General features: G+C 34.4%; 3 protein-coding genes across 3 annotated transcripts; 2 read left to right on the forward strand and 1 right to left on the reverse strand.

Moving 5' to 3' along the window:
* Window positions 1-87: 87 nt before the first annotated feature.
* On the forward strand, window positions 88-17,157 carry LOC111508018 (nuclear protein AMMECR1). The gene is made up of 3 exons (XM_023163434.2): window positions 88-379; window positions 1,558-1,874; window positions 6,542-17,157. The coding sequence occupies exons 1-3, from the start codon at window positions 168-170 to the stop codon at window positions 6,706-6,708; spliced, it is 696 nt and encodes a 231-aa protein (XP_023019202.1). The 5' UTR covers window positions 88-167; the 3' UTR covers window positions 6,709-17,157.
* A 162-nt stretch (window positions 17,158-17,319) lies between these two features.
* Window positions 17,320-18,719, reverse strand: LOC111508016 (transmembrane protein 126). Its single transcript, XM_023163433.2, has 4 exons — window positions 18,578-18,719; window positions 18,238-18,409; window positions 18,022-18,153; window positions 17,320-17,754 (listed from the first exon to the last, which is right to left on the reverse strand). The coding sequence occupies exons 1-4, from the start codon at window positions 18,694-18,696 to the stop codon at window positions 17,524-17,526; spliced, it is 654 nt and encodes a 217-aa protein (XP_023019201.2). The 5' UTR covers window positions 18,697-18,719; the 3' UTR covers window positions 17,320-17,523.
* A 246-nt stretch (window positions 18,720-18,965) lies between these two features.
* LOC111508015 (uncharacterized) lies at window positions 18,966-21,855 on the forward strand. The gene is made up of 3 exons (XM_023163432.2): window positions 18,966-20,437; window positions 20,716-21,155; window positions 21,246-21,855. The coding sequence occupies exons 1-3, from the start codon at window positions 19,343-19,345 to the stop codon at window positions 21,325-21,327; spliced, it is 1,617 nt and encodes a 538-aa protein (XP_023019200.2). The 5' UTR covers window positions 18,966-19,342; the 3' UTR covers window positions 21,328-21,855.
* The last annotated feature ends 87 nt before the right edge of the window (window positions 21,856-21,942 follow it).

Here is a 21,942-nt window from a genome sequence, read left to right on the forward strand (position 1 = left end):
AGGAACGTAAATATCTGACTCCTCGGAACAGTAAAATACCACCCTGAACTTTGTCCTAGTTCTGTAATTTCTTAGGCTTCCGTGCTCCAGCAAATAGGCCGAGTTTCGAGCTTAGTTCGTTCTGTTTGTTGGTGGCAAGAGGCAGTCAGCTGTTTGTTGGAAGTGCGATGGCTGCTGGATGTTGTGGTACAAAGAAACAAAAGCTCAATAATTCATCCAGCATACCGTCATGTAACGGGACGTCTGTTTCGAATGGGATGAGCAACGGGACGGGAATGGTCGCTCTACCAGATATGTGCTTCTTCTGTTTCGACGTCCTCTATTGCCATTTGTATAACCTAGCCCCTCCGAAAACACCATCTTTCAGTAACGATGCATAGTAAGTACCCCGTTGAATTATTTAGACTGCGCTCTGGGTCGCAATTACTGGGAGGTCAACAGTACTGAATATGTACCGAGAAGGTCATTCAACTGTTTAGATAACTTTCCTTTGTTTTCGCGAGGTTTTGCTTCATGAATACGTTTATTTCTAAATATAGTTAGCTTTGCCGACGACACTGTAATCCATCAAGTAGAAAATCCGACCAACCTGAATGAATTGAAAGAAAACAGTTTCACTTGGATTGTCTCTTTGTTTTGCAATAAAATTCTAAGACCATTTTCATGCCTGAAGATAACAAATGCAACAGTATTAAAGAACAAAATAAAATACCTTGATGATTGTGGTATTGTAATTTGAAAGGGAATCACCAAATTGAATATGCAGTGAAAAAAATGAATTCACAAATATACCCTGCTCTCACAAAAGTCTCTTCTCAAAGAGGGTTTCACCAAACAGAGAATTAACTAGTCTGGGATCAAACTCTGCTTGGTGAGAAACGAATTAAAAAAAAAATCAGTATTGGTCTTGGGGGGTGAATCGAAAATTATTGTCTCTTTAGGTAACAAATCTTATTTGTTCATGATTTGTCAAAATGTTGGGGACATTTTTTGAGGTTAAAAACGAACAATTTTTTTACTCACAGAATCACAGAACAGTGGAAGATAAAATGATACATTTTTTTGTAGAACTGTGGTAGAACAATGATATTGTTCTGTGAATCTTATTTGTGAGTGTGTAATCCTAAAAAAAATACGTTTCTGTGGTCATATCTGTGTGTTACAATTTCAGTATATAAAAAAATAATGAGTTTTAAAATTTTTTTGACTGATTCATTTTCCAGTTTTACATAAAAGTTATGAGATTTTTTCCTCTATTTATTGAACATTCAGGAAATATTAACAAATTTAGGAAAAAATCACTAAATTTCCGGTAATTGTGAAACGATGGAAAATAAGTACCAAAAATTTTATTTAAAATAATTTTGTTGAAGTTTATGTTCTTCAACTTCTACATATAAAAATCCTTCTGAACATTTCCCTTTTCTATATAAAACTTTTGTTACCTCAAATTTGATTTTGTATCCTGTTTTAAAATATTGCATTACATATTTTATGTGAGAAAAAATTTAAAATCTAGTGTACCAAAAATGATCATACTTTTTGATACTTTCGCAGTCCTTTATTTGTAACATGGAAAATAGGCAAGGACAAGAGACTCAGAGGGTGCATAGGTACCTTCAATGCCATGAATCTGCAGTCCGGACTCAGAGAATATGCCATCACAAGTGCTTTCAAAGACTCCAGATTCAGTCCAATCACTCGCGACGAATTTCCCAAGTTGAGTGTGTCGGTTTCGATTCTGAGACATTTTGAAGACGGGGACGACTATCTGGACTGGCAGGTCGGAGTTCACGGCATAAGAATCGAATTCGTCAATGAGAAGGGAAACAAAAGAACTGCTACGTACCTGCCTGAAGTGGCCTCTGAACAAGGTAAGGTATTTTTGTTTCAATTACTTTGTTTTCGTGGTATTCCTGTAGTTGTTTTTCAACTCCCTTGACAAAGATTAAAACTAACATATATCAGAAGCGCCAATTGACAGATTTAAATGTTTCAGTCGGTATGTTAAAGAGTGTTGATTGACATTTCAAACCGTGTCAATAATCAGATCATTGAGTATCAATTTGCAAATATTCAAAATGCCAATTAACATTTCGATGTCGACTGAGAGAAAAAGATGTAGAGATTGATAGATATAGATTGACAAATTAAAAGATCATTCACCAGATTAAATGATTGATTAAAAAGTGTCAATTGACAGTTCATAAATATTTGAATTTTTATAATAAATTATTTGTCAGTGTCAATTGAAAGTATCAGTCGGCAAGTGTCATTTGACAGATTAGAAGGTGTCAATTGACAGAAGTGTCAGAAGTGTTGATTGACAGATTTGAAAGTAATAGTTGGTGTATTAAAGAGTGTCGATTGACATCTCAAACTGTGTTAATGTTCAGATCATCATATATCAATTTACAAACATTCAATACGTCAATAACATTCTAGTGTCAACTGAGATTAAAAAGTGTCAATTGATAGACTCAAGGGTATCAATTGACAGATTGAAAGATGTAGATTGACAAATTGAAAGGTATCAAATGCCAGATTGAAATAGTGTCAAATGATAGACTGAACAGTGTAAATTAACAGTTCTTAGGTTGATTGAATTTTTGCAACAAATCATTTACAAGAGTTCATTGAAAGTACCATTCGGCAGATGCTTATTGACAGATTGAAAAGTGTCAATTGACAGAGAGAAAAGTGTCAATCGACAGATTCAAAAGTGTCAATCAATATATTGAAATAGTGTCAACTAACAGATTGAAAAGTTAAAGTTTGTAAAATAATTGTTTTATTTGCGATGGATCATTTGTACATGTAATATGTTGAGAGCATTTACAAGTGTTAATCGACAGATTCAAAAATATCAATGACATTTTAAGGAATCCGTTGACATATTGAAAAGTTTCACTATGCAGGTCAGGAGGTATCCATTTGCATTTGTAAGTACCAATTGATAGATTGAAATGTCTCGATTGACAGATTGAAAGGTATGAATTGTGCTTCTAAAAGTATTTTAATCAACATAACTCAGAAGTATAAGTTTGTAGATTGAAATAGTTTCAATTGACGAATTAAATTCTAATTCTAATCGTCTCAATATTTCCTAAATGAACATATATCTTTATATTAATGAGAAGTTGTACATATTTTGTAGTTTTCCACATGTTCAATCAAAACCCACATTAACTTATTGAGTAACTATCGGGTGAAAACCCCTTTTTATGGATATTGATCATGATTTGTTTGTTTTCCACATAAACATTTTGTTGTTACCATTGTGGAATTGCAAATTAGCGTGATGACTGACCTCAGTGAAGGTCAATCATTACTCAGGTTTGTTTTTAAACTGTTAACAAATAAAATCTCTGAATCAGCTGTGATGACTTCATTTCAGTTTCAAATAGTGGCTTAGCTATCTTATACTATAAAAGTGCTGAAGGCCAACAATAAATATTCAAATTAACGACAAGTCAAATTATGTAAAATATTTAAATGTTTCTTTCCAACATTCTCAAGCTCCTATAAATTATAAAGGTATATCACTAGTGCAAAACTAGTGCAATAATCTCATAGATTATTGCACTAGTTTTGCATTAGTACTCAACTAAAAACCACGCTTTTAAAGAACATCGAACAAAAAAGTTAAAAATATATTATCAAATAAGCTTAAAACATTAACAACAAAAAATATTAGTATTGTTGACGTATTGTGCTTGACGTACAGCGCCATCTGCCCGCGAATAGATCAAGCAATAATGTCTATAATTGTGTCAAATACAGATCCCGAGCTTGAGAATTACAAACAAACATACATACAGGTATGTGTTAATGTTAATCATGAAATAATTAATAAAAATGATGATAATGATTCGGTTTGAGAGGCCAAAATAAGAGAAGTTTGGCATTTATTCAAATAAATTGAAGTTAGCACCATTTAATCAGTACATCTTTGCTAACGTAACACAAGCCAAATAATTGCGTCAGCATAAAAATTGTATGCTCGGGATTCGATGAAGATGACGAAGGCCGTTTTCCTCTGGTCCCGATTGGCGAAGCTTCTACTGGTGAGAAAGTTATTGAAGTGCTCGAAAAGATGATAGTAGGTTGGCGAGAGATCTGAAGAGTATTATTATTGTGGGTGAAGCAGAAACTCAAAACTCTGACTTTACTTGCAAAATTTTTTAAATTCGAGGTTTGAGTAAGCAGTATGAGAAACGAAATATGATTCTTTTGGCCTCGAGTTTCTCAATATTGTGGTTAATGTTGCTTCCGATACCACCATTTGGGTCATGAATATTATTGTCTTTCAGACCCACATGTCAGCATTTGTTGATAAGCCTCTCAAAATGCTAGGCTTCCTAAGAAGATGTATCTCAGATTTCACTGATATCAAATGCTCAAAAACTCTATACTGCTCTCTGGTAAGATCTCATCTTGTATGGAATCTATCATATGCACGCCATATCCATATAGTAGAACAAATTCGGAGAACATTCCTAAGATTGGTCGCATTTAAAACCAGAATTTCTCCTGACAACTACATATATAACTATCCTCAACTACATTCCCTCATAGATCTTGGAACACTCTATAACAGTCTGGATACTAAAGACTGGAAGATATATTTTTAAATTATTAATGTCCTTGTCCTTTATTGTTATTCAAGATCGGACTTTCAGCCTCTCCTAAATTTATTAGAAATACAATATTTTCTCAATCACACCGTAGAACAAATCAGTACTTTTATTTCTTTCTACCACGAACTATGAGAGCAGCAAATAACCGGATCTCGATTTCTTTACTTCTGCATAAGAGACTCAGTTTCAGAGGCAGCTTGATTCAGGGTGGGATATGTCGTTTCTAATATATGTGTTTGATTATTGGTTATATTTTTACAAGTTGACTAGTTTTATATCTGATAACTAATATATAATATTCTCGTGTCACGGTGTTAGTTGCCATACTCCTCGAAAACGACTTAACCGATGTTTATGAAATTTTATATGTATATTCTCATTGAATTTGCCAGGAATATCACGGCATAATTGACAACTGAAGGTTGTATCGCTCCGTAACTTGAATCCACCTCGGCTGTGCAACAGCACACGATTAGTCACCAAAAAATAATAAAACACGTTGTCGAAGCCAGCATTTTGAATGGCAAGTTCCGAGGTGAAAATATATCAATACTATGAACTCCTATTATACCTACAGATGTGCCAATTAATTTTAAACGTTTGCAATATCTAATTAGATTGGCATTTGCAATGACTATTAATAAGTCCCAAGGCCAAACAATGTCCGTTTGTGGCTTGAATTTGAGCACACGGACAATTATACGTGGCATGCTCTTAAGAGTTGGCTAACGTCCAGTTTGTTTGTGTTAGTAGCCAAAGATGGACTAAGGAAAAATAGCAGAGGTTTTCAAACTTATTTTGTCTACCGCCCACTTCGACAATTAATTATTTTCTAGCGCCCCCCATTTTTTTTTACTTTACTACATCTTGAGAATCACAATCACAGTCATTATTTTGATAATTAAATTATGAGACAGAAATGAGACTTTCTGATGAGGGTATCGTTCGTTATCAGTTCTATGAGTTCTTCTTCCAGCTGGGGTGATTCTGCTGTGTTGACATTTGAAAAAGGATCCAACACCCAGTTCGGTATTTCAAATTTTAAAATGTCCCACAATCGTTCTGCGAAATCGCTGTGGAGGTTCTCCAAATGTTGGCAGTGAACAAGCAAGTCGTCGTTGTTGAAGGATACTCACTGACATCATTAAATAATTTATACAGGTCTGTCGAGTACGAAATATAATTCTTTGAAGTGATGAGGTTGTCGTGCAATTTTTTGTCTTTGTTTTCCAAGAACTCTATTACAGAGTCAAATAGATTGTAAAATCGAGTCAGACAGTTACCTCTTGATAACCAATGCACTTCTGTGTGAAATAGCAATCGGTTGAAATCTTCATCATTAGCAACACAAAGCTGATCAAATAATATGTCATTTAGTAAGTCACACTTTTTTTTATCTGAATGCATGTCATTCAAATGATCTTGAAGCCTTGAGGGTTTCAGCGCTTCATTCGAAAATGAATTCACTTGTAATATCGTCGAATGACATTACTGGCTGGATGGCGCGAGCGCTTTTATATGAGGCAGCGGGCGGGCCTAGTACTTTCGAGAAAGGAGACTAGAAACCTCTCGCTACGCATTGAAGCTTACCGCCATCTATTGTACAGTTTGACGACTATCGGACAGGAAATATTTACTGTCTAGTCCCCTAGATGGCGTTACACGCTCTTATGGGCGCTGGAGAAAAACTACCCTATAGCATTGAGGGGTTAATATTATTTGTAAGTGATATTGTTTTGATACAAATAATATGTGTGGCAGAACAACGTTTTTATTCTATCTATACTTGTATTGGATATTGTGTGTAGCTATTTTTAAATTGTATTGAGTGAAATGGGTCTTGACCCCGTGAATAAATAAATAAATAAGTTTGAATCATGCTGTGCATTTTTTTCCAACAGGTTGGGATCAGCTGCAAACCATAGACTCTCTCCTGAGGAAAGGAGGTTACAAATCGGTGATATCAAGCGAAATGAGACGTACAATTAAATTGACTCGGTATCAAAGTGAAAAAATAACAGTGACTTATCAAGATTATATGAACCATTGGAATAGCCTGAGATGCTAGCAGATAATGTGGGGGCGCTCCCCAGTGGCGCCCCCACAACCTACTTACTCCCACACTGTGCCCCCATGCCGCTCCGCCACTTTCGTGATGGTGCAGCCTCCCCTGCCGATACCGAGCTACGGACCGACAGTGGCCCCCGTGCAACCCCCCTATGTGCCCATGCCCGCGCCGGTGCCCATGTGGTGGGACAACTACCCCGGGCCGTCTTACCAGCAGGAGTTCCCCATGCTGTCTCCGCCCGAATCTCAGTATAGCGGTTACCAAAACTTCTTTCGCAAACAGAAGTGACCCACGAATTATCTCAGGAGTTTTTGTTATTGTACCAAGTTGTAATCGCGTATTTCGAAGCTAAGGCCCCACGAATCCGAGGCGCAGCTCTGATGCCTGGGATCCTAGCTGATCGTATAGAACGGTGTGGTTGCAAAGCTTTTTTTGCATTACGGATGTGTCGATAGATATTCGGTAGCGGATCTACCAAAGTTTTTACACTTGGAGTATCGGCAAATTTATACAAATATATTTCTTTTTTTTGTAGTTTTGATAAGTTCAATATATTTTGAATAATGTTGGGGTAAGAATTGAATTTCAAGTGACATTGTATAAAAATAACTCAAAGTTTTCGTGTACTTTTGTTTTATATGCAAGTTTTCAAAATCTTTGCAACCAGCCTTATGAAACAAAAAGAGAAGCTTACAGGTTTGACCTGCGTTGCTTTTTGATGCTCAGAAGGGCTTAACCAGTTTAAAATTTTATGCTTCAGAATTTCGATATTTAAACTGACAATTCTGACTTCAATTCCAGAATTTACAATTTCAGTCTTTGGAATTTCGACATTAAAACTGGAAATTTAGACAATCTCTCAGAATTTTCGCATTTAATGTAAGAATGCCGTATTTCTATGTTTAAATTCCAATCTTGAAACTGGGAATTCAACTGTTATTGCAGAAATTCCGACTTACTCCGAAATTTTGACATTTAAACTGAAAATTTTGACTTTGTATCACAGAAATTATAGTTTCAATTTCGAAATTCCAACTTGCCTTAGAATTTCGATATTTAAAGTGACAATTCCGACTTCAAATCCGGAATTAGGAATTTCAATCTTTGATTTCCCACTCAATTCTGACTTACCTTGGAATTTTGACATTAAAACTGAAAATTCAGACTTTGAATCGCAGAAATCATAGTTTTAATTTCGGAATTCCAACTTGCCTTGAAATTTCGATATTTGAACTGACAATTCCGACTTCAAATCCAGAATTAGGAATTTCAATCTTTGATTTCCATCTCAAAATTCTGACTTGCCTTGGAATTTTAACATTTAGACTTAAGATCACAGAAATTGGAATTTGAGTTTGGAATTTTAACTTAGCTTGGAATTTCGATATTTAAACTGACAATTCTGACTTGCCTTGAAAATTTTGACATTAAAACTGAAAATTTAGACTTTGAATCACAGAAATTGAAATTTTGATTTCGGAATTCCAATTTGCCATAGAATTTCGATATTTAAACCGACAATTCCGACTTCCAATCCAGAATAAGGAATTTCAATCTTTGATTTCCATCTCAAAATTCTGACTTGCCTTGGAATTTTGACATTTAGACTTTAGATCATAGAAATTGGAATTTGAGTTTGGAATTTTAACTTAGTTTGGAATTTCGATATTTAAACTGACAATTCTGACTTGCCTTGAAAATTTTGACATTAAAACTGAAAATTTTGACTTCAGGTCACAGAAATTGGAATTTTGATTTCGGAATTCCAATTTGCCTTAGAATTTCGATATTTAAACCGACAATTCCGACTTCAAATCCAGAATTAGGAATTTCAATCTTTGATTTCCATCTCAAAATTCTGACTTGCCTTGGAATTTTAACATTTAGACTTTAGATCATAGAAATTGGAATTTGAGTTTGGAATTTTAACTTAGCTTGGAATTTCGATATTTAAACTGACAATTCTGACTTGCCTTTGAAATTTTGACATTAAAACTGAAAATTTTGACTTTAGGTCACAGAAATTGGAATTTTGATTTCGGAATTCCAATTTGCCTTAGAATTTCGATATTTAAACCGACAATTCCGACTTCAAATCCAGAATTAGGAATTTCAATCTTTGATTTCCATCTCAAAATTCTGACTTGCCTTGGAATTTTGAAATTTAGACTTTAGATCACAGAAGTTGGAATTTGAGTTTGGAATTTTAACTTAGCTTGGAATTTCGATATTTAAACTGACAATTCTGACTTGCCTTGAAAATTTTGACATTAAAACTGAAAATTTTGACTTTAGGTCACAGAAATTGGAATTTTGAATTCGGAATTCCAATTTGCCTTAGAATTTCGATATTTAAACCGACAATTCTGACTTCAAATCCAGAATTAGGAATTTCAATCTTTGATTTCCATCTCAAAATTCTGACTTGCCTTGGAATTTTAACATTTAGACTTAAGATCACAGAAATTGGAATTTGAGTTTGGAATTTTAACTTAGCTTGGAATTTCGATATTTAAACTGACAATTCTGACTTTAATTCCGAAATTAGGAATTTTACGCTTTGAATTCCAACTCAAAATTCTGACTTGCCTTGAAAATTTCGAAATTAAAACTGAAAATTTTGACTTTAGGTCACAGAAATTGGAATTTTGATTTCGGAATTCCAATTTGCCTTAGAATTTCGATATTTAAACCGACAATTCCGACTTCAAATCCAGAATTAGGAATTTCAATCTTTGATTTCCATCTCAAAATTCTGACTTGCCTTGGAATTTTAACATTTAGACTTTAGATCACAGAAATTGGAATTTGAGTTTGGAATTTTAACTTAGCTTGGAGTTTCGATATTTAAACTGACAATTCTGACTTTAATTCCGAAATTAGGAATTTTATGCTTTAAATCCCAATTCAAAATTCTGACTTGCCTTGAAAATTTCGAAATTAAAACTGAAAATTTTGACTTTAGATCACAGAAATTGGAATTTTGATTTCGGAATTCTGACTTAGCTTGGAATTTCGATATTTGAACTGAAAATTCTAACTGAATTCTAACTTTTAATCTTAGATTTCTGCTTTTATAACTTGAAACTTTGACTTACATTATAATTTGGACATTAAAACTAGGAATTTCAGCTTCTATTTTTGAATTATAACTTTCGGATCCAGAATTCCTGCAAGAAATCCCAGAATTTTGAATTTCAATGCCATAATTTCGATTTTCAATCCCGAAGGAAGACAGGTAAGGTGAAATCGAATTATGCAATTTCTTAACTTTGTTGGAAAATTAATTTTGGAGAAAAAGAAAAAAATTCTTGAAATTTTAGCCAATTCAGTGAGCTATTCAAAAAAACATATTGTGAGATTTATTTTTGAAGAGAACACTGAATTTTTACCGTCAATTGGTGTGTCCAATTGAAATGAAAGTTGGAATTTCTTGTGGGTTTTGTGGCTCGACTTAGACAGCTAGCACCTAAGGACGAAATGGTCGATTTATCGAGTACTGTTTGCTTCTCTTTTAGTTGCAAGAAAGCAATTGGCAGTCCTGTGGTTGTATAAAAGCACCAAAAGTTTTCGGGAAATTGAAAAGTCGTCACTACGTGCCTACCATCACACAACGGCATAGCTTTCTACGGATGGATGTGTCGTGTGTATTCAAAATTGTCTCACATTGTGACAAAACTGATAAGATTCCCTACAACGTCGTCTTAAATCTAGCATGTAGTCGGTTTTATCAGCTATTGCTTCGTATTTTGTTTCGTGAATGGATACTTGACCGCAGTACTCCTTTCTTCGCGACAATAAAGTGTTCGCTCGAAGCGTGGTTGTTAATGAGCGCAATGTTAGATTGTGTAGGAAAATAGAAGTTCGACAGTGTTCATCACTCGGAGAATTTGAACTGAAAATTGTATTTCAACATTCACTTTGATTTAATTTTTTCTTATTTGTCACTGAAATGGCCTTAAAGTTAAGTGAAGGTCTTTAAAATTACACTTATTTTAAATCATGAAGATTTATTACAAAAGTTAATAACGGTGATGGTCATAAATTATATTCAATAGAGAAATTAATCATTTAAAACCAATAATTTTTAAGTTTGAAAAAATGTATAAGTGTGAATATATTATGATTTTCTCAGTACCCAGTACAGTGTGTCAGTCCTGACTAAGTGCTTTGTTGACAACTTTAAACCATTATTTAATACAAACCCATCCTTGAAAGCTACAACAGTCTCGACTATAAGAAAGAAACTCTTTAAATCACAAGCTGAATATATTATGATTTTCTCAGTACCCAGCACAGTTGTCAGTCTTGACTAAGTGCTTTGTAGACAACTTTAAACCATTATTTAATACAAACCCAACATTGAAAGTTACAACAGTCACGACCATAAGAAAGGAAACTCTCTTTAAATCACTAGCTGAATATATTATTCAGTACCCAGTAAAGTGTGTCAGTCTTGACTAAGTGCTTTGTAGACAACTTTAAACCATTATTTAATACAAACCCAACATTGAAAGTTACAACAGTCACGACCATAAGAAAGGAAACTCTCTTTAAATCACAAGCTGAATATATTATGATTTTCTCAGTACCCAGTACAGTTGTCAGTCTTGACTAAGTGCTTTGTAGACAACTTTAAACCATTATTTAATACAAACCCAACTTTGAAAGTTACAACAGTCTCGACCATAAGAAAGGAAACTCTCTTTAAATCACAAGCTGAATATATTATGATTTTCTCAGTACCCAGTACAGTTGTCAGTCTTGACTAAGTGCTTTGTAGACAACTTTAAACCATTATTTAATACAAACCCAACTTTGAAAGTTACAACAGTCTCGACCATAAGAAAGGAAACTCTCTTTAAATCACAAGCTGAATATATTATGATTTTCTCAGTACCTAGTACAGTTGTCAGTCTTGACTAAGTGCTTTGTAGACAACTTTAAACCATTATTTAATACAAACCCAACTTTGAAAGTTACAACAGTCTCGACCATAAGAAAGGAAACTCTCTTTAAATCACAAGCTGAATATATTGATTTTCTCAGTACCCAGTACAGTTGTCAGTCTTGACTAAGTGCTTTGTAGACAACTTTAAACCATTATTTAATACAAACCCAACTTTGAAAGTTACAACAGTCTCGACCATAAGAAAGGAAACTCTCTTTAAATCACTAGCTGAATATATTATGATTTTCTCAGTACCCAGTACAAACTGTTTGTCAGTCTTGACTACGTGCTTTGTTGACAATTTTAAACCATTATTTAATACAAACTCAACATTGAAAGCTACATAAAGTTACAAATCACCAAATACCACAAGAAAGTAACTTTTGTGTTCTCTTGTGTAACTTTAGGAAATGACTGGAGATTGAATTTATTTTCACAAAAATCAATCATCATTTTTCGTATATCTGATTTGTCAAAAAAATCTTGATAGAATGAAGAGTGATGAACATTGTTTCGACATTCAAATTGCTTGGTGCTTGCTACAATGTGCTTGAGTGAATATTATAGGTACTCATCTCTTCAAAGTCATGTATTTATCACAATGTCTTGTGTCACTATCAGTTCAAGCTATTGGGCGGCAATTTAACAAAGATACATTTATCTTCTGGTTAAAACTGTTTTTATACGAGAGTTTAGCTTTCGAATATCAGCGTATGCCCAATATTTTGAATTTACATTAAATACTTTCACCATAGATATGTAGTGTGATATACATGAGCAGTTTGTACTTTAACATGTTCTTGCTGCAAATTCCATATTGGATAATTCAGAGTAAATCGAATATTGTTCGATATTGAAGGAAATTGAATCTCTAGGCTATTTAACAAATTTCACTAAACTGTATTAGCTGTAAATGTTCACAGTGTTGCAACATTTATATTCACAATCCACCAGATAATTGATTTCATGGATCTTTTCTTTTACACCTGGTGTTCTGTGCAAATAACCAGAACCAAATTCAATTTAAAATAATTGAAATTGTCACTTCTCAAATGAGAAAGGAGGTTATTCACATCAACTGAAAATATTTGTATACTTTTCAGTTACTAGTAGATTGCATATGCTGTTTAACATTTGACAATGAATAGCAGTCATCTATATTCAGTAGTTCTTTTTTCAGTCAAAGTTAGCAGAACTGATAGGTATTTTGTTCTAGGTTGGCAGAACTGAATTAATTTTCTGTTTGTGTTGGTAGAACTGATTTTATTTATAAAATTTGAAAACAAATTGATGAATATAGCTATAGGATGAGCTTGTGTAATTGTCAGATACACAGAACAGCTGAGTCAGAAATTTAAAGTGAATGGAATTCAAGTTCTGTCATCTTCACTTATAATAAAAAATCGAGAAGGCTTTATAAATACTGACACTTTGAGTAGCTTTTTTCATAAAATAATTTGCCCTTTCAGTGGCACATTTTCAAATAATTATTAATTGAAAAAAATAAAACAAACTTCCCTAAATTTTGACTTTGTTCAGTACCAGCTTAAATCCTTGATTTTTCAATTCATTCAAGTAAACTGGACATTAATTTGGTATGAAAGTGAAGTTAGACTTAGACCTACTGATTGAATATTTTTCATGACATTCAAATTATACTTTGTACATACAAATGTACTTTTTTGTTGAGGAAAATCAGTTTTTAGCGAACTTCTTTGGGGGGTGAACTAAAAAGTTTGCCCTGTCAACACATGTAAAAGCTCTCCATCACAAGTTTTATATTTTTCAGATTGTGGAAGGTAAAAATACCTAAAGAAGGTCGATGACAAGCTTATTATATACTATGTGTGATTGATGAATTGTTTATTTTGTGGTAATTCATGATCACTTTAATGAAATGAATATAAACACTTGTCTAATTACCACTAGTTCATTTTATTTATACGACCGGTTTCGGGTTTAACCCCATTATCAAGTATACAACTGAAATGAGAAATTTGAAAACTGGGTTATTAATTGATTTGTTAATTTCCATGGCTTCCAACAAATTCATTTTCTTCCCTTTATTACATATGCGTAGGATTTTGAGGTTATCTTTATTTATCTTGTGTTTTGATTCTTGAAGATTTTCATACATTATAGATTTTTTGTCCAAACAGACCTGTTCACGGAGCCTTACGTCAAAATTTCTACCAGTTTGGCCTGTAGGTATATACTGCAGAGCATTCGCCACACTCTATTCTATGTACACCTGAGTTTTTCGTTCTATCTCGTTTGGGTTTTGCGTTAAACAAAGTTCTGCCTAAATTATTATTATTACTTATGAAATCTGTTGTTATTTTGTATTTAGAGAAGTATTTTGAATATTTTCTGAAAGTTTACCTGAGTAGGTAGTTGATGCTACTGGACTTACTATATTGTGTTCTCTGCAGTTTAGGTATAATTTACTTATAAAGTGTATGAGTTTGACCTGATATTATCTTTTCTATTTGAGAAACTGGTACCTGATTGTTAACTGCAATTTGCAAGATGAACTAAAAATAATTAAGCGAATTGCAGTAAACAATCAGGTACCAGTTTCTCTAATAGAATAACAGGTTAAACTCATTAAACACTTATAAGTTAGTGCAGAGAACACACTACTCAGGTAAACTTTCAGAAAATATATTCAAAATTAATTCTCTAAATACAAAATAACAACAGCTTTCAACAGTTTGATTACCTGTCCTTCTATCTTACCTTAAAACTCCCGATATAATTGAGTTTTCTATTGGTGATTAGACAAAAGTGTTTTTATTCATTTCATTAAAGTGACTTACTATGTACCTATTGCAGGATTTTATAGCCCAGGTCACTTGCAATTCAATATTGAAACGGTTGGCTCATAGACCACACTTTTAATTCAATTATTGTTTTGTGACGTTCATACAGGGTAGTTAAAAGTATAATTCAGCAAACTGTGCCCCTCCTGCTTTAGTTCCTCTTCACTGTACACTATAAAAATAAGTTGCTATCTGGTTAAAAATAATAGTGAAGCAAGCATAAAAATTGAGATTTTTTTAGCAAATCTCTAAAATAAAATTTCTCCTTAAGTTTGGCGTATGAACCAACCATGAGTTGAAATACTATCATTTTTGGTAGTGTGGTGCATTTTCAAAAATACGAATTGTTAGAATTTAAGTCCGTATGTCGAATGGCGTTAAGAACTTCAACTAGTTAGTGTATAGGGGTATCAGTTTTGTTTTTATTGATAAAAAAATTGAAATATTTTTTTACCAAAAAAAGTTCGAAATGTTTTTGGCAAGTGTTGCTTTTTCATTTTCGTAGATATAGACTAACATTTATGGCTATGAATAGATATTTCTAGTTTAGGTTCCATTAAAGCTTGGGAATAACGTCATCTATAGATGATGGTTACATTTTAAATTGAAGATCACTGCCACATTGTCACCATTGTTACGAAAAATTATCAATAGTGACGCTCAATCAGCATTTTCTGATATATTGAATAGTCACTGTTCATACTGAATACCTGGTTTTTTTGAACACATAATGTACCGGGATAAATGAAGAATTCTAGGGGCTTTTTTTTTGCAGAAGTTGTAATTTCTTATACCGAGACTAAATAATTAACAAAATTTGATGCAAATTCTTTTCGATAGCAGAACATTTTCAAAACATTTTCAATTTTCATGCCTTTCACCAACAAATTGAACATGATGAACAGCTGAAACTATGAACCACTTTAAGAGTTATAGTTCTGTGGTTCATAGCACAGAACTATAACTTAGAGTTATAGTTCTGTGCTATGAACATATGTGCGAGACGAGTGTACCAACATAAAAAAATCGCCAATCGAATATTTGTAGCCCGCGAAATTTGAACATTCATCTAATTTTTTTGAACAAACCACGTTGTTTATGAAATTTCAGTACATTTTAATCGACATACAACATAAACGATGAAACTTTCAAATTCATTATCACATTCTATCGAGACTTGTACTCTTTGTATTGCCAATAGTCAATAAATATTACTATTAGCACTCAAAAATACAATAATTCTTGCAGAAAATGGGCCTCAAGAATTCTTCATTCAACTCTGTTGCTTGAATACCATGAGGAATTAACTCCGATCTGAAAGATCTCAATAAAAACCTTTTCTCCAATGCCGTTCTCTCAAAACATTTTAATTATTGTGAACAAAGCCTGATTCTGCTGTCATATCTTGGTAAACATTTTGGTGGAAAGCTTTGCAATAACCAGAAGACTGAAGATCTGGGAGTTGAACAGATTTCTGGTAGAGTGGTAGACATTTCTCTAACCATACCATTGCTTATCATTATTTCATCACCTTCATTCTATTGATAATCAACCAAATTTAGTCCCAAATGTTAGTTTTTTACATGGAGAGGTCTACTTATCAGCTCGATGTAGTTACCTTTATTGATTTACCTGGTCGCATCCGCTCGCCTGGTAATTAATAACTAGGCAAGCCTACCTAGGCTTACCTACATACAGTAGCCATCTTCAATGTTCTAGAGAGAGAAAGTGAAGAATATAATTATTCATAAGTGTTATTGTGTGCTATCGAAATAATTCAGATTTTACATTTTCCTATAATTTTTAGTGGTAAAACTCGAGAGGCAAAACAAGTGAATTTTGGAACAGTTGACAACACTGGTCAGAATTCCAGTTATTTGTTATAAACATTTCTATTAATTATCTCATCATCCCCGAGTTTAATATATTCATTAGGAGATCTCATCTTTCAACTTTACGAACATAACAATCATAGTGACAAAATGATATTAATGTTCATAATTGTGATGAAGAATGACACCGCAAGATATGATAGCAGATAGGTTCAGAATAGAGCAAAATTATGAAATAGTACTTTTTTGAGAAACTTCAAGGTAGACCTGTTAGGACTGATCTCCAAACTGAAAATATTGTCTGTTCCCAACAATAGTGGATTCATCTACCAGTTGAGTTGCAAATTTTCAGTATTGAATGTCACTTTTGTTTCCAGTACTACCCGAAAACAAAGATTGAATTATTTTACAGGCAGATATCTAGTGAATTATGCAGATTTTTTAAATTTCCATGTAAGTGCCAATAATCCCTCAACACGTTGGCAACACTGGAATCACTTGGTAGACCTTACGATTTTCAAATCACAAGTGTACCAACTCTACCATTTAAATTTTTAGATGAAACTTATTGTGGCGAACACGCTGAACAATTTCTATTACTTTTTGATGGAGAACTGACTGGTTCCAAAATGAAATGGTAGATTTTCAATGATATTTTAGAAGTGAATAACAAAAATTCCATCAACGTATCTGTGCCTAAAATTTGGACGACGAAATGTCGATCATACATTACACCATTTTAGTATACATGAGACTACATTCTGATTTATCTTCGATTGTTGCGATTTAGTCATTATGAATTTATTATAGTGGGGTTCAAGAAATAAATGATAACGTTTTGTAATGGTTTTTTCAAGTAATTTTCCCAAAATCCTCCAAAACACGTTGGCAACACTGGTTGGTAGACCTTATAAATTTCAAATTACAAGTATACCAACTTTTTCAATGAAACCATTATGATGTACACAGCTTGAAAGCCAAAAGAGGTTGATAAATAAGTCAGTAATTCTACTGATTTTTAATTAAAAAATTTACTACAGCATCAATTGATAAAACACAATTCAAGGATTTTTGTTGTCACACGATATGACTTTGCAAATTGAAGCTTTTCCTTAGTTCTATACCTCTGATTCATTTCGAATGTCAAGTTACAGAACAAATGTTTGAATCTTTACAACCAGTGACTAGAACTTTCTTGAATGGTTTTTTCTCATTCCAAAACCTCCGATTCACCTGCAGTCAATTCCAACAGTTTCGAATTGACTTTGTATATTGATTCTGCCTCCAGATAAGTCACTATACTTCCAAATAGTGCCTGGGCAATAAATATTCCAAAAAGAATGTTCTGTTTCGGTTTTATCATCTTCTGAATAAGTCTGAATATTTTCATGGGTTCTCTACTGATGTAAGGGATATCGTAAGTTTTGTATCGATTCACTAACTGAAAAAATATGAATGTTAAAATCATCTCGATATTCAACCTGTATGTTGTTTAACCTGTTATATATTCAACACAAAAAAATTTGTGGAAAAAAGCCTCACTTGGATGAAAAACCGATTACAAAATAACAGGTTTTGGTGCTTTGCAAGAACTTACATTATCAACTATAAATGTATTGAAATATGTTGTCCTTTCAAGAAGACACAAAGGCACGAATTTCATCATTACATTATAACTTGCATTTAATTTGATTTTCGGTTTACTCACCGTGAGTGATGAAATGGGTGCAATAAGCAAAGGAAAAACACAACCTACGGCAGCTTGCAGGGCTGCTGCTCTAGTCTGTAGACAAACAGGGCATGTATCTTGATTTTTAAGAACAAGGTCCTTCAGTACCACCTGAAATCAATTGCAGTCAAAGAAACAACTTATTCAACATCAGTAAATTCCCTCAACATCTAACAATGAAGAGATTTCACTTGCCTCTTGGTGTAATAAGACTGTGAGTGAAGCGGGAATGGCTGCCATTGGCAAATAGGATACAAAACGCCCATAATGCATCAGTTTGAATTTCCATCTAAAGAAATTGTTAATGTATATTCCTACGAACATAGTAGCACCTCCAAGAAAGAAGGACCCATATTTGAAGCCGAATCTGGAATTTCCTTAATAAGATATTCGCAACCAAAACTTGTTTACATAGGAATATGAAAATACTGATTATAAAAAAAAAAAACATGAATTTGTCAACAGGTGACGTGGTTCACGAAGTGTAACGCATTTGTGTTAAGCTTTTCAGCTTTCTAATAGCACTGATACATACACATCTGCAGGAACACTCCAGTTGTTCAATATTTTTGTTTGATATACTAAAGCCTGCTCTTCTGTTAAAACTATAGCATCTGTTGGGATGTCTTTGAAGTTTTTTCTCTCCAGGGCCATTTTTATTTTCTAGATATATCCATGTAATTCAAAAACAATTATTATTTTACCTCAAAGTATAATATAACCTAAAAATAACCTAAAATCATAACATAACCTATAAAGTTTCATGAACACGGAACCACCTGAACACGGAACTACGAACTACCGTATAGGTGTTTACTTCTATACGGTGACGGAACTCATAATTGAGAGATATAATTAAGCAAACAATGAATAATTTGATTTTGATATGAGTTCAATGAATCTGAGCTTGAATTTCGGGAGTTCTCCAAGTCCAACATTGAGTTTTGGTTATTTGTTCCTCATTAGTAACACCAGAGTTGCTCTTCAATCTGTGCAAATTTGGAGGATACAAATAAAACAGCACAATAAAGATCAATTTGCATTTGTTCTAATAGAATATCCCACTACAACAATTCCTATAATATCTTTGAGATTAATTATAACAGGTAAAATTTCCCCCATTCATTTGTTCTAATAGATTAATAACAGGTAAAATTTCCCTCACTCCTTTGGAAGACAGAAATATAGTATATAAATGATGTTTCTCATTAGAGTAGAATAGTATTACTTCAACATTGTTAGAAGTTGTGTGTCATTTCACATTGTTTTAATTGGGAGGAATTTTTTTTTTCGATTGGACATGAATTATTCACATTACTCGCGCATCCAAAGGGAACTAGAGATGCATAACAATGTCGTCCGCCGAAATATCAAGGCACCCCCAGAAGAATCTTGGAAGAAAATGTATGACGTAACTGATCGGACCTATTTTTTGCCTAGGACTCCATCTGTGATGACCCCCGCGAGACAATCTATGGAAGCCATGTATCGGTACGAGAAGAATATGCCTCCAGCCATAGCTGAGAGTTGCATGACCGGACATTATAACAAAGACTTTGACAACCACATATTGCAACTGATGAGTACGTTCCCCCAGACACCAATAACCCATCTAACTTACTGGTACAACAAATACAAGGGGGATTTGCATCATACCATCGAGTTCCTCCTAAACGTAAAGGAGAAAGTGACGGCATTGACGGCCGAAGATATCAACGCCACGAGTCGAGAAATGTCGAATGTATACCTCGGTATCAAGAGCGATTTTAATGATGCCTCCAGGAGTGGCAGCAACAAGAATGAAGCGAAGAAGAGGAAAAACAGACGGAAGAAGAGGATGTCGGTGGAACCCGACCACGAGGAAGTCAAAGTAGAAGTCGCGAAGGACGAAATCGTAGAGCTCAACCTCGGCGCGAATTTCGTGACCCAGCTGGAGACCTGTTTCGGGGACCCCAACCTGCCTTACCCCCAGGGTATTCAGCCTGTCGTTCAGGTTCCCCGCTCTCTGGCCAGGCAGCTGTACGCGTCTTATGTCGACAGCGTCTACCAGCAATTGGAATCCCAAAACCACGTCTTGGAGATGGAGAACGAAGAGTTCGCTAGGAAGCTGAAAAGAGATCAATATCAGCATCGCGAACAAGCGGCGAGGAATGTGAACCCCGCCACTGTTCTAACCAGGCAAATGTTGTTTGACGCTTTTCCTACCATCGCCCAAGATGTTCTCCTTGAAGTTCTCTATGCACACAATGATAGTTATAAGGAGACAGTGGAGACTTTGTTGGCTACAACAGGATACAAAAATGTCAATGACAGTATCGTGCAAGTCGAGGGGGCGCCAATAAGGGAAGATGTTTTGCACGAAATGAAGGTGGCGCAACAGATTAACGGTGGTCAGGTAAGTTTTCCTTCAGTTATTACATTTGAGATGAGTGCAAGTGTGCTTGAGGGGCACTCAATTCCATAACAACATAATACACGATCGCGAAATTTCAACATTCACCTCATTTCTCGAGCACAAGTTGAATCTTTCTGAAGTTATATCTGTCTCATATCATCGATGTGCATCAAAAGCGATTTTTTTTTCTGATTGATTCGGCCGTTACTCACGACCTCATGATTTGATCTCCACAAACTTGTTTGTTTTCAATTTCTTATACTTACCACATTTTCTAGGAATATGGAGATCGACAAGATGCCTCATTCCACCGTGCGGAAGCCAAAAAATACTTCGAGAAACGGTGCGAGTTGTTCGACATGGCCCAACAGTATCACCGGCACGGCTTGACAGAAGCGGCGCAGTTCTTCTTTGGCTTGTCGAACCTCCAAAGCGAATACTTGGTGAGAGCGAACGCAATGGCAGTCACGGCTATTTTGAACGAACACTCGAGGCGACTGCAAGATTTCAACACGCTCGATCTACATTTCCTGTACGTGAAAGAAGCTATCTCTGCGCTGGATGTGTTCTTGGACAGGAACATAAGTTTGCTGAAGCTGAGCCAACAGAGAACCCACGAGTATTTGCAGATAATAACGGGCCGTGGAAATAGGAGCGAAAACGGAATATGCAAGATCAAGCCGGCCGTGAAGGCCAGGCTAAAGGAACGAAATATCGAGTAAGTTTTTTGTTATTTGTTAGAGCGGATTGATTATTTTTCTAGTCTAGAAGCCTCGCCAATATATGTTAATTTTATATTTTTTTTTAGTTGTGTGGAGCTCAATCCAGGGAGGTTAAAAGTGAGGATCACCAAAGGTTCTAAGGTTGCCAGCGAGTTGTCCAAAACCTGATGACAAGTACGAATGTTTTTATGCGAATTGTCCAAAACCTGATGACAAGTACGAATTTTTTTATGCAAAAATGAAATTTATTATTATAGAGTTGTTCAAAATTTTGTTTTTATTAAAATATTAGGGTGTTTAGTGTGATTTGCCGTACGTGCAGTATCTTCAATTTTCAACTGTGGCACCTTTTTCTTTCCTGAATTTCATCATCGGGGAATGGAAGAAGTTCCTGATTCAACTCCACTTTGGAAAAAGTTGAGAAAATTCAATTTTTATCAGTTGGAATGAAAAAATACTCGAATTGCCTGATTTTTGAAATTTTATCAGTGAAACATTGGGAATGTATGAAGAAAAAGTCTAGAAAAATTCCAGTTGTGGCACCAAATCTCTTTATTTCAAAACATAGAACGGAATACCATTAGTCAGGAAGGAAAAAACAGTCCATATAATCATAATATAGATCATCTTGTATTTCTTCTAATGGGACATTCATGCCCACTACAACAATTTCGATACCATGTTTGAGATTAACATAACGATAACAGGTCGAAATTTCCTCCACCCTTTTAGAAGTTTCTGAATTTAGTGCCTCAAAAGCAAGGCCGGGAATAATAAGAAGAA

The sequence above is a fragment of the Leptinotarsa decemlineata genome, unplaced genomic scaffold (assembly GCF_025532065.1).
Source record: "Leptinotarsa decemlineata unplaced genomic scaffold, Ldec_3_MD MMD2_tig00026361_RagTag_RagTag, whole genome shotgun sequence".
NCBI lineage: Eukaryota > Metazoa > Arthropoda > Insecta > Coleoptera > Chrysomelidae > Leptinotarsa > Leptinotarsa decemlineata.

Excerpts from the sequence above, each read along its gene's own strand:
- LOC111508016 (XM_023163433.2), bottom strand. The coding sequence starts at position 18,696 with ATGGCCCTGGAGAGAAAAAACTTCAAAGACATCCCAACAGATGCTATA. Across the intron at positions 18,410-18,577 it reads TGGAGTGTTCCTGCAGATGT|ATTCGGCTTCAAATATGGGT; the intron begins GTATGTATCAGT and ends AGGAAATTCCAG. Across the intron at positions 18,154-18,237 it reads CAGTCTTATTACACCAAGAG|GTGGTACTGAAGGACCTTGT; the intron begins GCAAGTGAAATC and ends AATTGATTTCAG.
- LOC111508015 (XM_023163432.2), top strand. The coding sequence starts at position 19,343 with ATGAATTATTCACATTACTCGCGCATCCAAAGGGAACTAGAGATGCAT. Across the intron at positions 20,438-20,715 it reads AACAGATTAACGGTGGTCAG|GAATATGGAGATCGACAAGA; the intron begins GTAAGTTTTCCT and ends CACATTTTCTAG. Across the intron at positions 21,156-21,245 it reads CTAAAGGAACGAAATATCGA|TTGTGTGGAGCTCAATCCAG; the intron begins GTAAGTTTTTTG and ends ATTTTTTTTTAG.
- LOC111508018 (XM_023163434.2), top strand. The coding sequence starts at position 168 with ATGGCTGCTGGATGTTGTGGTACAAAGAAACAAAAGCTCAATAATTCA. Across the intron at positions 380-1,557 it reads TCTTTCAGTAACGATGCATA|TCCTTTATTTGTAACATGGA; the intron begins GTAAGTACCCCG and ends ATACTTTCGCAG. Across the intron at positions 1,875-6,541 it reads TGAAGTGGCCTCTGAACAAG|GTTGGGATCAGCTGCAAACC; the intron begins GTAAGGTATTTT and ends TTTTTCCAACAG.